The following is a 17,772-nucleotide window of genomic DNA, read 5'->3' on the forward strand; positions in this document are numbered from 1 at the left end:
AAAAGCTAGTCTGCAGTGCTGAGTGAAGCAAGTTGAGCAGTTGAAGTATTGGGGTCTGTGTTACAGAAAGGGGTCACTATTAACTTACTTCTTGGTAGTTCCATCCCCCATTTTTCAAAGCCTTACAAGCGGCATGCATTTTATCACACACACACACACACACACACACACACACAAATCCAATACAAACCAAGATTACACATAAGTTTTCAAAGCTGACAGATCCTCAGATTCAGTGGCCCTTATGCAGGGCTGTGATCTACAGGACTTTATATGGTATTGTGATTTGGGGAATCTGACTCCTTTGGAGATGTCATAAATGACTCTACTCTTATGAATGGTGACCACTGCCAAAATTGCACAGGAACCATTGATTAGTTTCATACCTAAATTTTCCTCTGCTGACAAGCTATGCCCTGAGAAACTTCAGACTGATGAGAGTTGATAAGACATTTTTGGTTGCATAGTACAGATTACTGTGCTTCCAGTTATCTTTCCAATTAAGTTATGCCTGTTATCTGTCTGATTTTTTGATATGACAAGAGTTCTTGAGAATATTTAAAGTGTATAATTTACTCGTTGCAGGATGTCTGCATGAATTTAAACCATTAAAGCAATGACAAGAAAAAGAGAAGTGAAGAAAGCAGATGATTAAAAAAGCCAGCAAAAAAACAAAGGCAGATATATCCTGATTTCTTCAAGCCACAAGACTGCAAGCCATATTAGCAAACAGTTGTACTGTCAGCACACTTGCACAGCAGATGGAAAGCTTCTCTGGTTCTGCCTTTGTGTTAGTGAGGGCAAAACACCAAATGTCTCCCTGCTTCTCTACCTACCCACCTGCAAATCTGGGTCAGTATTGGTATTTGGCCCAGGGCTTACCACTAAGGCTAAGCATGGAGGTGGCTGAGCAGGGTGGGATATTCCCTTGGGTCCATCCTGAAAACAATCTTAATCCAGAAGCCATTAAAAGAAGTCATTAGAAGCCATTCTTTGTAGATGCCTCCCTTGACACATCAGACCTCTAAACCTTTGTCATTAGCACTAACCATTTGACCTAGTGATCTTTGGAAGTAAAATTTCTACAATGTTTTCTGCATTCAATATGTTCAGATTACAAGACATATTTCAAGCTCTGAAATTTTTATTCAGAAGATGCACATAATAAATTTTCCAGACCTGTGAACAGCTAGAGGGATGCCAAGAAAAGGCTTCAGCACAAAATGCCCGATTTAATGGCTATGTCATATTTTTTTATATCTGGTTCATGCACAGTTAAGACAAACCAAAGTCTTCTGTGGATGCAGTCCAGCAAGCAAGTGGGTTTTTGAGTTTTGCAGGCATAGGATGACTGTTGTACATGAAACCTTTCCATGAGTTCTAGCACACTTCCTTTATTTTAGAAATAACTCAAAATATTGGGAAGCTTTGAGGTCAAGCAGAAGCCAGTTGTTTTCTGACTGTAACTTTTAAAAATCTCTTTTGCTCCATAGAATAAACTTGCTCCACAATATGAGCACAGCTTTATTAGCAAAGAAATGAACACTAACATTGGGTTTCAGCTCAGGCAGTCTCATTATGCCCAGCAGCAATTTAAGTTGCAACCACAGTCTAGATCTAAGGAGTCTCTCTCATCTATGTCTTCCATCTGGGAGGAGTAATCACCTGTCTTCTGAAGAAATCAGATTACACCCCGCCTTTCCGAATTGGATCAACACCTGCTAATTGGGTGGAGTATTTCAGACAAAGGGGCTGCCAAGCTTGTTACAGGCACCTCAGATACTAAGGCTCCAGATTAGTCAACTTGCCTTCTTTTTTTTTTTTTTTTTCTTCTTCCCCCCTTCCACCCCCCCCTCGCCGCCCACGTTCTTTCCATCACTTCCCCTCACCGTACAGATATATCCTCTAATGACTCCCACTCACAACCATCTCAGATAAGTATACTCTAAATTTGTGTGCTGAAAGTGAAGGTAAACCCATGAATGAAGTGTTGAAATTAAATAAAAGACCATGGCATCTTCAAGGGGCAGTTGTTTAGCAGTGTGTATGACTGTAAATAAATACCCTGTGTAAGCTGTTCTAGGAGGTTACATGTGCCTTACTGTGGGAAGCTGGAAATTTCTGTGGGGATATTAAACTGTTTTCACATCACAGAGAAATGCTGAACCAGAGAAAACTTAAGTGACAGACGCTTAAAATTCCCACTCCGTAAAAATTTGGCACTCAAATAAAATTGCTGAAATGTGAATTTGTTGAACGGTTTTGGTGAGGATTTTTAATCTTTTTGTTGGTTGGATTTTTTTTTTCTGTCTATATATATTTATTTATTTATGATACATGTATAGTAACCCACAGGTTTTGGAAAATGTTAATCCAAAATGAATTAACTAAGGGAATAAGAGATGAATAGACTATTTAAAACAGCAGAGATTCCACCATCCAGTCAGAAGAAGACTGAACAAACAAAAAAAGTAAGAAAAAACATACCATATTATTTCCTAGGATATTTTAAGAACTTTACCTTTAGTTCTCTCAGTTACTCCAAAAGAAAAGAGACAATATTTTAACTTATGTGCAGCAGGGAGAGATTTGGTAGACCTATTTCTAGTAGTTGCAAGCAAGAGAACTACCAAAAATATTAGTTGTGGCCTAGGTTAATAGTTATATAGTGACTGTGTCTTGAGTGTAGAGGAATTGTGATATGTGATCTTTCAGAGCAGACCTAGCCTTAATTTTAAATTAACTTTTATTAAAACAATAGATAATCACAAAGAAAATAAACATAATATGAAACAAATTTAAGGGAACAATTAGGGAGTGGCACCGAAGAAAAGGCTTTTCTTTAACTTCATGAGCTTCAGACTGAAGCCCTGAAACAAAGCAGGGACTAAACATATCTATCATTTCTACCAGTCATCCAGTTAATGTGTTTTTCTGGAAAGAAATGTATGAAGAATAAATTTACTCTATCTTGGGGTGCAGTAAATCATAACATGGAATTACCCAACAGCATTTGAAATAGCAATAGCTGGAAACTTGGCCATAAATAATTCTCAGACTTTGCCAAGGCCAAATGAGTGCTCATGAGGAACACATATTGATAGAAAATTAAACCCCATAATTTTGGGAAGATTTTTGTCCTTCATGTCTCTTTTACTTCCCTTTTTCTAACTCTTTCTATTTCAAAAGCAACAAAGAAAACATTTCTGCAAGACTGCGTTAAATCTGCTGAATATTATATTTCCTTCAGGAGCAAATTTTTATAGTCACACCTATAACTTAAAAATGAGCCCAAAATTGGAAAATTAGCTTTCTCCTTGATCTATATCAATTTGTCCCCCATACTGAAAGACTTAAATGACTTCCCATGATACATAAATGGGTAAAAAATGAAAATATGAAGAACTGCCAACTTAATTCTTACTCTGTATAAGGATGCAAGTTATTACCTTACAGTAACTGATTTTCCTTGGTCAGTTCATAGAAAGAAATATATGCAAATGCCTAAATGAATACAAGCTGTAGGTTCAACATCTGAAATATGCCATAAATAAGGCTTTATGCTGGTGTCTTGTGGGGGTCCATCCACAAACTGGAGCTGGCACAACCAGAAGTTTCTGGGGGGGACTGTCTGAGAGCTCCATAGGAGTTTGAAAGATGCTAATGTCCTTAACTCATTTTTCACCAAGCCCAGTTCACTTTTGAGTGAAGTGGTTGCAGGTTTTAAGGGTTCTCCCCCCCATCTTTCTCTTTTGTTTGTAGTCTATGCACAGCAGTTCTCTGCAGCAGCATTACATTTGCTCACTGCTTACAAATGTCTCACTCTTTCATCTCCAAAATGGTAAGGAATGCTTCGGTAGGAAATTGTGCCCACATTAAAAACCACAGACAAGAAGAAGGGGTGTGAGCAGCCCTCAAGCTGAAAAACTCAGCTTACTAAAACTGGGACAGTTGATAGAGTAAGAAGGAATTTGCTCTGGCACTCTTTATCTTACACATGTCACAAAAAACACTTTTCTTCTTGTATTATGTCATACTGAGAGTAAATTCTGTCCCCAAACTCATTTGAGACTTGTTGTTTTGGATTTTTACTCCTTTTCCCCTTTTTCCCAGAAGATATTTGTCTTTCTCTTTTCCCCAGGCTGGATGGGCATTTTGGGGTCTTTTGGCTTTTCTAAAGAATTTTACTGTTGTGCTGGAGGCAGGAAGCCAGAAAGGAAAAAGGAATGGCAATGAAGGTTGGGGGTAGAAAAGCTGGAAATGTGGCTGTAGATGTCCTCCAAAAGAAGGACCTTGACAGAAAGGAATGAACTTGTATTTGGCACACCCAAAGGGCCAGAAGTAATTTGACTGGAAAAACTGTGCCTGTCAGATGATTTTAGAACATGCTTTCTAGATCCAGCCAAGCGTTGTATATTTAATTTTCAGATTCCCTCTTCAGATCTTTGTTTACAATAACAGACGAAAATAATTACTTTTACTTTCTGCCTCTATGTTCTTCTTTTTTCCCTAAGGCAACAACAGTAATAACATGAGATAAAGGGACTCATGTTCAATTATTGCCAACTATGTTTTTTCCAAAGTATCAGCAGATATGGCTGAAGGACACTTATTGAGTCACTTTTTACCTTCTGGGTTCTTTTGCTTTTTTCATTCTTTTCAAATTAAATCATTGCACACTGATAGATCCACAAGTCTACAGACCAATGCTCTGCCTTCCTGTATTTTAGGGAGGGGATGGAAAACTTTAAAGAAAGCACAAACTAAGACTGCATATGAACATTTTTGCTTTAAATATTAGTGTAAAAAATGGTGAATGAAATTACAGTCATGTGATTCTATTTGCATGAACGATAAATTGAATAATTAAGTGCTAGCCACACTTGAATGCAAAAAAGCATGCACAGAATGTGGCTATGTCATAAAATATGTGTAAAGAGCCTTGCTGCTTTGTCACTGGAAATAGGTTTCTGATCTAAAGTGATTACAAATCTCTGTCAAGAGAACTATTAGATATAAAAAAGCTAAGCACAGTTGGAATCAGGTGAGAAATAATAACTAGGTAAAATATAATTGCAATTAAATAGCCCAGGTAGATGCCTATCTCCTATAAATTTTAATGCAGTCAGTGCTTACCCACATAGGAATGTGCTGGTATGCTTCAGCTGTGCACACAGAAGTGCAATTTTTTTGGAACCTGTACGGAGTAACGTGTTCAGGTGACAGAGAAGATGTACAAACTTGCTGGTGCCAAGTAAAAGTACTCGGAACTCTTCGTATCTGTTTGTGCATCCATGTATATTTCTCACCAGAAACACCCAGGGAGAAGCTGATATCTTACAGTGTGCAAACTGTGTGTCTGCCACTGTGCAGCTTGTCCTGTGTGACTTTTTCAAAGCACCTACTGAAATTTTATACATTTATACATGTCAAGGGCAGAAGGGACTGTTTCGACAATTTAATTTGACCTGGAATCTTTAAAAGTGGCTAAATAAATTGGATAGCCAAATCACACTTGAAAATAACATCCTAAGGTGCCCTTCAGAAACATGTTTTTTAAGCTTTCAGGTCATAGAAACCTATTTTACCCTTTGATAGGAATTTCTCTGATTAATTGTGTAATTCATGAACTACTGCTACAGTGCAAATATAATTCAGAGATGTATTGACTAAACAGCCAAAGCACCAAAATTTTCAAAGCAACAGCAAATTAACAGTTTAAGGACTCAGTGATGTTTCCTACCAGGAACATACCTTGCCCAATGCCTACCTGAAAAACGAACTAGTGTTTCTGATGACTTTTGTAAACCACCAAGATTACCTTTGCTGATTCATGTTATCACAGGAATGTCAGAATGGATTTGTAGCCACTTTCTTTTTTTCTTATTAGTTACCTGTTATTTATCCTACATTTAATGCAGAGGTTGCCATGTGCATTTGTAGGGGCCCTGGTGACTCTTCTATTTTTAAATGAAATATTGAGGCTCACCAGTGAGGAATAGGACTAACAGCATGACTGTTGTGCAAGCTTAGTATAAAAGCTGAGAATTATTCTGTAGAGACTTTGTCTTCTTTGATCATTAGCAAGGTTTGGCCAGGAATCATGAGAAATATTCACAGGACTAATAGAAACCAGAATAGATCAAATAAGACACTGAAGTCCAGAATAGCAAGAAATCCTCACAGAATTGCTCATTTAGTTGAATTACGTAAGCAAATATCCTATTTATTATTTATAGCCTTTAATTATTCATGAACAATGTTACTCTGGTGCTTGTGATACTCTGTACTGAGGAAATGGAAATATATTGTAATACTAAGTATTTACATGGGTCAGTAATTACAATTTTATTGGAAAAAATCTACATTTTGAGGGAAAGCATAGCAGTTAACCTTTTTCAGAGGTCCTGCTCTAAGTAAATATTGCATAGCTGGGGAGGAGTCTTTCAGCAATTCTTCTCAGCTTACTCATGCGGAAAAAAATTCCAAAGCACACTTTAAAAGTTTTATCGACCTAAATAGTGAGTAAAGCTTAAGTAATTAGCATATACTAAGCCCTTTAAAAGCAGAAATTGAAATGACTGTTTAAGTGACAAAGGGGTAGCAAGGGAGCAGGAACAGGCCCCCTTGGCTGCTCTCCTCAAATCCCGTGTGGACCATCCTGAGCCATGAACCTGCTGTGCTGGGACAGACATGACTGACAGCATCAGGATAAGGAATCCCTCTGAAGGAGTGAAAACAAGGCTGAATTACCTCTCACAATTATGAGAGGAAATCTCAGAGGTCATAGCTGAGGTTAGCAGTGGGGCAGGGCTGGGGTTGTGCTCGTGCTGCAGCTGCTGCAGTGCACCTGGCCCATTAGTGGGGACTTGTATTTTCAGCACCGACTTACCCTGGAGATCAATAATTAAAAGGAGGGTATTTTTAAAAAAAGACCTCAATGCAGAAGTATAGGCTGTCATGTAGAAAGTTTTGACCCATCACAAGTGAGGAGTATATAATATCTTAGCAGTGGTACATGCTGAAAACAGTATTATATAAAGCCTGGTTTATATGTCACTTGATTTGTCCTCTTTTTCTCTTGTTTCCTATAATGAGAGTCTGTTGGCCTTTATATTTGACACTCCCAAGTACTGACAGTGACTTTAAGGAATAAATAAGGGAGGAATAATAAGGGGTTTTTTAATCATCTGTATTAAGAGTTAAAGCAGTTGCATTAAATATGTTGCCTGTAATGGACTGTTTTATGGCAAGGTAGATGTAAATATTTAAAGACATCTTCTGATCACATCAAGATACGTATTCCCCCTTCTAGTCACCTAAGTGTTTATTTTATTTCTCACTTAATCCTATAGAGAACTCTAAAATTAGAAAAAACAAACAAAACAAAACCCCCCAAAACCCCCAAAAACAAACAAAAAAAGCCCCACCCCAAACAACATTACAGGACCTACTGCCAGGGCCACACACTGCACTCAAAGTGGTGTGGGCTTCACCTACTCATGATCAGAAGGTATAGCTGTTCTAGTATCACTGCAAACAAAAGAATCAAGGTGAATAAAAGTTACAGTATAAGCAGTCCTCTGAAGCTCACCCCAGTCAGATGGGGACTTGACCTTCCCAGCTTACTCCAGAATGTGTGTCTCTACAATTTTAAACAACTAAGCTGAATTAGAATTAGCTTGGTGAAATGAATAAAGCATATTCTTTCCTACTATGGTGAATTTCTAAAAATAATTATTAAAAACATGAATATACTTTCATGCTCGGTACTGAATCTCTTATTAGTTTTCTAGGTTTTTACTCCAGTCATGAAAGAAATCTACTTAATGTAATATCATAATGCTTCACATGAGATGAAGTAGGAAGGTTAGTTAATTTGCTCATATATTTAACACCAGCCCCTTTTTTAACCTTGAATATCAGATATTCTAGGCTTCACCTTGCAAAGTACTTGTGAAAATTATTTGTGGACATGAGCATGGATTACTTTAAATGCATTATTTCTGTGTAATGAGATAGCCTAGGTATCTGGCATTTCAGCTGTCCCATCACATATTTAGCTTAGCCCATATTTCCTACTTTTTACCCAATCTACCTCTACTGCTCCCAGATGGCATTTTTTGAAGACAACTGTCCTCTATGGCCTAAGTAAAGACTGATGAGACTATTTTTATTATGACCTAGGAAATTATTCAAATGGAGCTCTCCAGAGGCATATAGTTGGCATTATGAATATTTTACAGAATCATCTCTGAAAATCAGGCCAATAGCATACACACATGGGGCCAAGTTCCACTCTCACTTATACCTTGGCAACCACGATGATTTCCCATTTGGCTTTGCTGTGCGAGTATTTGTTTGGCTTATTGCATGCATGCATTTTTTATCTGTTTTCCCCCTTTTGCAGCCCTATTTCCCACACTGTTCCTATAATGACAGTTACTGTCAGTGTGGAATGATTGTTGTTTGGGGGCTACTGCCTATGTCTCTCTTACCTCATAAATACAAGGAATACGATGTACAAAGGAAAGAGGGAGAATGTTCAGAAAATGATGCCTGGTGTAGCAGTGTCTTTCCTGAGGCACCAAAACGGATGCAGAATGTTTACACCACTTTGACCTCAATATTGCTATGAATTCCATGCAGGAAAGGGCTCTGGGGAACTCACTGGCTCCAGAGAGATGCTACAAAGAGAAAGCACTTCATGGAACTCCCTTGAGCACTGGGACCTGGAGCAGGGCAAAAATGTGTCAGAGCATGATGTACCTCCTCATCAGTAGAGGAGTATGCAAGAGTTAATGTTTCTCATTCTGATATTTCTTCTTTCTTACTGATTTTTTTTTCCTTTGGTATACAAATTCTATTTCATTTGCAGGATTTCCATTTATAAATTGAAACCCTTGGTAATGAAGACAAAATATAAAATCACTGACAAAACTCAAGAGTGAAGTTATGATCAGACATGTGACCTTACAGAGGAGGAAAAATACTTTAAGAATTAACAGAGTAGGACATAATAAAATATTTACAATGTTTTATAAAAGGAAAAAAAATGCTAAAAAGATTTGTACTTACCACAATATCTTTTCCAGCCCACTTGCATTCATCCCTTCGGGAATGTGATACAGGCCAAACAATCTAAAGACATAAAACAAAAATCACATTGTGTTATTTCATGCTTCAGCATTCACAAATTGCGGGCCAAATGCTTAGAGAATCCCCTTATCCAGTTTATCTTCCCTCCATTCTTTTCCTTATTTCCTTTTCTTTCTTAAAATTTGACAGCAAAGAAATGAAATACTGGGAATAAAAGCAGGAATAATAGGCATCATAATAAAAATAGTCTTGAAGTCTGCATTGTGAATTTCAGCTGTGAATCTCCAGTCCTAACGATAAGAGGGTTGACTCTCCATTGACTGAGTGTTCCTTTAATCCTTTAAATCTCATGTAATGGAAATACAATCTCACATCAGAAATTAGGTGTTTGCCTCTTCTGTGTATCTACTAGTTCACTCTTTTGCTAGTTCAGTTAAATAATAAAAAAGGATCCATGGTATTTGACGAGTATCGCACCAACAAACTAGAAATATTTATGCTGTTCCTATAGAACCACCCTAACACAACTAATCTTAAACCTAAGTTTTCTGTAGTGGTTGCTTAACAGAAAATGGATCTCACCTCATACAGAGAAAATCCAGAGACCCTCACAGTCAATTATTCATGTTTCTTCGAAAAGCTTTTAGGAATTACATATAGAATAAAACATGATCTTCCCATAAAATGCCAGGCTATTCATTTGGGAGCCTCAGATAATGCAATATGAATGGCCTTAAGTCTGGATTATAGTCTTGGTGCTCAATATAGTTTGTTAATAGAAAGCAAAAGGCAAAATAATAATAAAAAAGAAATGGAATCTGGATGAGTGAAGGGGCCAAAGGAAATGCTGTTGATGATATTTGAAAATACAGTTGGCACCATTTTTAAAATATAAAATTTTCTTAATGAAATCCAAACAGCAATCGAACATCATAAGTCTATAAAATAAAGCTGAAAATTTTATGAGCACATTCTCTCTCAGAGGATTCTCACTACTTCCTGTTGCTATTCTCAACTCAAAATGTGCAGAGATGTGAAAATTTAAATTTACTAGGTTGAAAAACATTAACCAAACTTCTCAGATATCCCAAAAGGACCGGTTCAAGTTTAGTTCAAGTTTTGGGCTAAAATCTCAGTATTTTTCAAACCGATGTATTTCAAGCCGGATGTTCTTTTTTCTCTAGTTTCACAGTAAAATGTTTTCCTCTAATTCGGTTTAAAAGACAACTAAGTAAAACTGGTTTAAGTGCATTGAAAAATTTGGCTTTTTGAGTTTTGATGTTGCCATCAGCTTTTAGACAGAAACCTGAGGAGTTTTCTTATACAGTAGAAGCAACAACCAGTCCAGTTTGAGCTCAAGTGCAGTACTGTCTGCACTGTAATTTTGATTGAAATTTCTTACATGACTCTCCTGTCTATAATAAACAGATCCCCAAACTCGTAAAGTCTTTTGCCTATTCTTAAATCTAGTCTAAATTCTCTATGTCTGTTGCTAACACACATTTCCATGTTACTGACAGCAATTCTTTATTTAATGTTTTAATATTTGTATATAAAGTCAAATAGTGTTCTAAAAAGATACATAAGTATGTAAAATACAATCACTCCCATTCTACAGAGCTGTTTTCTGCAATGGAAACACCTTCTTTCCTTTAATTATTCCAGATGTTTTGCACATTAAGCTATTGATCCCTCAGAGAATTCAAATAAATAGCTAGTTTCCTTTATAGCTGCTCTAAAGAGAATAGAAAAGAAAATACTCATTTTTCCTTTTATCCTCTTATCCTTAGAGAATACAAATGAATAGCCTGTCTTCTCTCTGAACAGAAAACACAAGGTATTTATTGCTATCATCTTAGGAAGCTAATAGTCAAACGGCCAAAAGGTCAGGAACACTAAGAAAAAAAAATAATCCCTGGGTATCGAAGCAATATATCGCTCACAAAAGGGAGATTTTAAAATGTGCCATCAAAATAATTACTATAACAAATCAAACCTCTATCTCATTGTTTACCTTCTTAGCATTTTGTCTTAATAAAATAAAAGAAAATTATTTATTTGCACTCCAGCAGAAGAATGACACTAAACTACTTGACAGCTTTTAATTAGTCATCAACTTTTACTGGAAAATTACAATCTCCATCAAGAACAGCAATGTTTTACGGACTTGTTTCTCTTTTATTAATACTAGAACTTTTTTGGTTCAAAAGCAGCAGAACAGAGTGCCTACAAGTTCTGGGTTAAAGAAGAAAAATCAAAACTTGGACTCCCAAATAGCTCCTTTTATCTGCAGGCAAATACAGAGCAGTAAGGCCTTTCTGGTTAAACTGTCATAACAGATGCTTGGCTTTTATAGCAGTTGCCATGAAAGTATGTCTTGTTTGGGGAATAGCTGGATTATTCACTTATCATTTACTTCTTTTTTGTAGTCTGAAAAAAAAAATGTTGTAGATTAGATAGTCAAAGGTCACAGTCTTGTTATAAATTTCTTTACATAGAGTCAGCAAATATTTTTGTCGTAACAGTATTCCTGACATCCAAATACTTACTACATAACAGTGCACAACAGTCTGAGTAATAACAAGTCTTTAAAATTCAAAGTACATATTTACATTGTACAGAACATGAATGAACATACCTTTTGATATTCCTTGATGTTAACCAGGTTGAAAGAAAATATGTGATCCTTTGCTCCAACATACAGCCGACCACGTTCTTCGTCCAAGAGAAAAGTATGGTAACTGGAGCTATTAGCTAGTCCATTGAAATTTATTATATTGTTGGATTCCAACATTTCTGTAAGATAAAGGTAATACTTTTGTTGTTAATATGGTCAAATGAAATAGAGACTTGTATTTTGACTTATACAGATCTCATTTTAAGAATTTGTGCTTATGGTGTAGAAACAAGTGAATGCTGGGCCTCTGAATGTTTTTATTTCAGGCACCCAAACTGCTTGCGAGATTCAGCTCTACAAAGGGGTCAAAACAACAGTGAAATCAATTAAAAACCTAGTTTTTAGGTAGCAAAATTCTATTCATGTAGCTCATCAACTCTCGGTCAGAGTTCAATTTTGTGCAATCAATGAGATTTGCAAGGATAAACTTAGGGATACCTGGGCGATAACCACATTTAAACACAAAATCTATTTCCAGCAGAAGAAACTATTTCATAAAGATCTGTAAGTTATGAGAAAAGGGATAAGAATGATTAGCTGATGAGATAAAATAAAATGTAGCACCTATTATTAAATGTATTATATTCTGAACTTTCTCACACAGGCAGCATGTTGTTCCCTTTCTGGGAACAAGAATTTAACTAGAGAAAGTAACCTTGCTTCTTTTTTAACTCTAGGGTTATTTTGTAGTTCTGATATTCTTCATTTTCATTTACCATGGACAGGATCTTTTTAAGTACAAGCATCCACAGAATCATCTTGGCTATTCAAACATTAACAAAGTCATATACATTGTTCTGAAAACTATGTTTACCATAAATTAATATAGACCATAAAAGTATAAATATTCATGAGAACGCGCTTTCTTTATGCCTATGTATATTCATATTGGGACCAAAACCAAACCATCTCTATAATTTAAAGGCATGTCTCCACTTGTAAGTCACCAATAAGAAAGTTTCCTGGTGAGGACAAATACTACATGGTTCAAGCCCTGAGTGATCTTGTGAATTATGAAGGCAAACATCCAGCTGTAGGAGCAGGAGCAGGAGCAGTTCCATTGATGGAGCCTTGAAGACAGACGAGAAAGGGAGTGAAAACATCAACATCCGAGGGCTGATGGCCAGAGGGCGTGGCCTGAGCTTCGGGTATGTAATGTCTGCATCAATTCTGCCACGTGTGCAAGCCAAAGATGTATGTAACTCCTCTCAGACCACATGTCAAATGCCTGTATGTCTAGGATTCACCTAACAGTGCAGCTACCTTCTATGGCTTTTCAGTTTTCAGTAAGATCACTCCCATTTTCCACCATTATTCCATACCATATACTGACAGAAATCAAGGAGAAACCACTGTTAAAACAAAAGTTTCTGCCTAATTTTCAACTCATTTTCTTTCTTTCTAACTCATTATTTTTTGTATTAACAAGGAAAATGTTAGGTGGGGATTTTTTTTGGACCTAGGTAATAGTGATGCTTAGGATTTTACAGAATTTCACACCTGCAGCTTTGTAGCTCTGCAGATGTTAAACCTATTTTTGATGTTCACTTATACCAGGTGGATTTTGAAGCAGTTTGAAACTCTGCAAAAACATTAGTAGGCAACATACTCAAGGAAGACAAACATTGTTAGTTGCATACCATTTGGGATAACTTTTAGTGTTAGCATTCTTTGTATTTATTTGGAAAAACTCTTAATACCACCAAAAATAGTTAATAGTAGCAGTGTAGCAAAGCATCAGACCAGACACCATATTTTGTTCCTTATTCTAGACTTTTGGTCATTAAATACAACTGTACATTTATATCACAAACTTATACTGCTCAACACTGAAGCTCACTTTTAAAAAATTATTTTTCTTTTAAATGTAACAATCAAATTACCTCAAGCAGACTTGTCAAAATAATTCTTATGGCTTCCTGCCAAGTTCTAGAATTTGACTCTATTGTCCTCCAGTTCACTTATTTGCATTTTGTAAGAGACTTTACTAATTCTCTTTACTCTGTAATGACTGATTCAGATGTTGAATGTCGACTCACTGAATAGTGAGTGATGTAGATGATTGATTGCTTAACTTGTCTTAAAACTCTCTCTTGGCTAGAAATGCTCTGCTGTCATCTGTATCTGATCATTTTTCTTATAATACAGCTGTCAAAAACCTTTGTAATTTTTTCATCTTTGTTGGTTTGAACTCGTATATGTATGATTCTGCCCTTTGTGACTGCAGTGTAAAGACAATTGTCTGCTGAAGTCGACATTACACAAAGGTAAAACTGATAAAAATGAAAATGAGATCAGTTAGACACATAGCTACTTGGCTTAAAAGAAGCCTTATATGATTTTGCTAATGCACAGTTCTAAGTATTCACATATACTGATGGTGACTGACATTTTCTTTTCTTTCTAATATTCATGAAAAATGTGAGATCAGAGCATTGGAGTCTAAGGTTTATTATGGCCAAGAGTAAATTACATCATCATGTTCATTGTTCCTAAGTCTCCACAGTAAAACTTAAAAGGACCAGGTGTGGCTGTGCAGGGAAATATATAAAGGGTTTTGTTCTGTTAATTTTCTGTGACTTTCAGAGCATGCAACACAAACACTGTTGGATTTTTTATGAACATGCAATTTAAAGTCAAAGTCAAACTAAATTCTATTGCCTTCTCAAAGAATGGGATATTTCTTCTTTCAATTCAGTATGTGTCATATTGTCACATTACTGACTTTTTCAGAGGACAACTGGATTTCCAGGGTCACGTTGCCCAAAAGAGTATGCCTAGACATGCTCCAAGCAGTGTATTTTAAATCATGTGACATCAGGTTTCTCGCTGTCAGGAATCAGGTTGAGAGTATGGGCTGAGGAGAAAAATGTCATTTGTGTGTTAATGACTCTCAATCACTACTAATTTAAGTAGGTTTGAGCTACATCACAAGTAGGAAGTGAAATCTTAAATATTTTTGCAGTTCCTCTGCTGTTTATTCTAACATATATGTATTCATTCAGTGATGAATGTGGCTTTACAGGCCATTATGGAACAGGGTGCTGAAGAGCAAAGCAATGGCATTTGCACAATCAATGCTAATTAAGTATTCCCCTTCCTCAAATTCATTAGTTTTAAAGTGTTTACTATCCAGTGTCTTCAGAATCCAATGAGTGACTATTGCAGAGAGAAAGAGCAAAGACAGGGCTCAATCCCAGAAGGGCACTGGCATTCATCAATTCTACTAAGAGTTGATCATTCATGCTGGCAAGGTTTGTGGATGATCAGTGATAACATAAACCAAGATTTGCAACAAAGATTGCATTGTAATGACAAGAGGAAATGATGAATGCATTCAATCAACCAATGAAATTAATACTGTCTACTAGCATAGCCTAAATATTTTCCCTTTTTTTCCTTATTATTAAATGTTGGCCTAGCCATGACCTGTGCCTGTGTTCTTAAAGTTTTTTGTTTTGTTTTGTTTTTATTTTTACTTCCTCTGTGATCTATGCAGTTATTTTTATTGCAAAGATTTAATATTACTCCACTGTTTTTTCAGTAATTTTCCAGAGAATTTCCTCAGTAATTGCCCTGAGATAATTTTTTCATTTCCTTTTGACACATCCTCAGCTGAAGTCACGTCTGTAGCTTTGAACAGGAATGAATGAGACCTATACAGCTAACCACTGCACACTGTAACTATGAAATGCTGTATGAGGTAGATTTAAAATGGGTGGTAGTATTTTGAAGGTAAAAGAGATGTCATTGCTTTTGCTATTGCTGCTTCATTCCCACTTTTATTAAGTGTTTCGGGAGACCCAAACCCTGTGTTTCAAATGCACCATATCTTAAAATGAATCATAATATAATGAATGTGATGATCGCTGAAACAAGACGGAGGTTGAATTTCTCAGGGTTTGTGGGCTAGATGCCCCTAATAACCACTTCAACTAGCTTTAATTAACATTCCTGACTTACTTGCTCCATCTTAGTCTCCTTTCTCTGCCAGTGTCCAAGCTTGAAGTATTTGACCTTTTTCAGTGTGCTTTTCTGTAGACCCTGCATGGGCTTCTATTAACTGATGTGTCTGTTGATCCAGTCTGACTTGTGTCAGAACATTCACTTTGCCAGACAGAGTTGGAAAATTTACAGAAGAAAACCAGTCCCCAACTCTTGCCTTCATTTTAATATGTGGTTATTTAATTTGCTAATGGAATTGTAACTTAATAGTATATATACACACAGAGGGCCAAATTCCTGCTGTGAAATCCATGGAGATATGCATGTGCAAGGAATGTAGATTTGGTTTATTTTTATCACACTTCCTTATTTAAGAAGAAGCCAGAAAACCACAGCTATAGCTGAGATGAATAAAGTCTTGCAGATCCTGAAGTTTGCTTTATCCATGTATTCCACTGTAAATCTTGTTTTATGTCTGTGATCCCTCAGCGGAGTTTGTCAGGAGGAGAACATAACAAAAGAAAACCATCTTATTTTTCACTTATCTACTAGCAGGCAAACTATCTTTAATCTTTTTAGCAAGAGGGAGTTTGTGTAACAACTTAGAAAATTTGTGGGCTTTGGCCTACATCCCTGTAATAGACTTCACAATGACACACACCAAGACTGTTTTTGTTGATAAGGGTCAAAAGGGCACATCAATTTCTCTAAAAACCAGGGGGAAGGTTTCCTAGTTCCCTCAGCAGGGTTCAGATCTGGCCCTGTCCTATTCCTGGTGACTCTGCACAGTGACTGGCTCATACAGGCAGTGCTGCTCGTCACAACACGCTCCCCAAGCCAATGAGTGGGTTGCTGGTTGCACAAAACTCTCGACCTGCGTTCCTCTGCCAGCAGCGATAAGATCTCGCTGTAGGTCTCCCAGCAGTAGATAAAAGATGAGTCAATGCCATTATGCCATCAAACAGGGATTCTGCCGAACTGTGAGCAGTGCCTCCCACAACGTCATGCTAGAACATTTCCTTTTTCTCTCGCCAGGCCTCTACTTTGGCTACAGAGGATCAGGTGGCTGCATGTTTGCACATGCATTTCTTGCTTACACAGATGCATATTGTGCCTGTTCGGTGTATCAGCATGTGTATCTTTTTCTAAATAATCCCAGGTGTAAATTAGTCATTACTCTTTGAGTAATTATTTGCTGAATTCTTAGATACAGGCAAGGAAAGGAGTGGGTATTTTAACTTCCAGCTTCTCCTGTAGCTTCCCCATTTCATTGCTATGAGTGCAGATGGTGACTTCTGCCCCAGTCAAACAGTTATGGAAAAGGCAGGGACTGGCAGGAAATCAAGAGAAATTCCTCAAAGCCATGAGCCAGCAGAGCTATGTGGCAAAACCAGCAATATAAGCATGGAACAGGCACTGTACTTGTTGGGAGTCCAGTCCCCACCCAGACATGACAACGGCCTTGTCAAACAGTGAGATACTTCAATGGAGTATTTCCAAATACAATGGGAAACACTAATCTGAAATCAGGTTAGTTCGACCCCATGCAAGGTATAATGCTTAGTAAAATGGCCAATAGCCTGAAGAATAGCAACTCCTTTACCCCCATCCAGGGTTTAACTACTTTTTGCCACAATTATTTTCTTTCATTGACACCTCAGACATCACTGGGACCTTAGGATCTAGCCCTTAGTGAGGAGGATGGTTCAGTCACCCATCCTAATTAAAAATAACTTGCTAACAGTCTGTGGTATAATTCAAACTTCTATAATGAAACAAAACAAGGAAAATTAATTAACCTTTATTTTTTGTCCTTTTAGCATTTCACCTGAAAAGGGGGTGGGGGAGGGAACGGGACATAATTGCAGAAACATTTGTTTTGTTACATCTTTTAATTTAACTGGTGAGATTATTTGGCTTTCAGTCATATTCAAACTGTTCCAATATCTCCAAACTCTTTTCACCAGTAAGTCTTTGATATCATATTAGGCGCAGAAGAATAAAGAGACATACAAATTATCAACAACCTCCCCTCCAAAAAAAAAACCCAA

At 36.9% G+C, this 17,772-nt stretch overlaps 1 protein-coding gene across 1 annotated transcript in view; it reads right to left on the bottom strand.

The window, feature by feature from the left end:
- The window catches only part of SEMA3A (semaphorin 3A), a 161,891-nt gene that overhangs the window by 100,766 nt on the left and 43,353 nt on the right, over positions 1 to 17,772 (bottom strand). Inside the window, exons 2-3 of the mRNA XM_062491661.1 lie at positions 11,738 to 11,895; positions 9,079 to 9,141 (exon numbers count right to left, since the gene is read on the bottom strand). Of these exons, the coding sequence (XP_062347645.1) occupies positions 9,079 to 9,141; positions 11,738 to 11,895 (221 nt within the window). The remainder of the gene's footprint in view (positions 1 to 9,078; positions 9,142 to 11,737; positions 11,896 to 17,772) is intronic.

Source organism: Cinclus cinclus, chromosome 4 (genome assembly GCF_963662255.1).
Source record: "Cinclus cinclus chromosome 4, bCinCin1.1, whole genome shotgun sequence".
Taxonomy (NCBI): domain Eukaryota; kingdom Metazoa; phylum Chordata; class Aves; order Passeriformes; family Cinclidae; genus Cinclus; species Cinclus cinclus.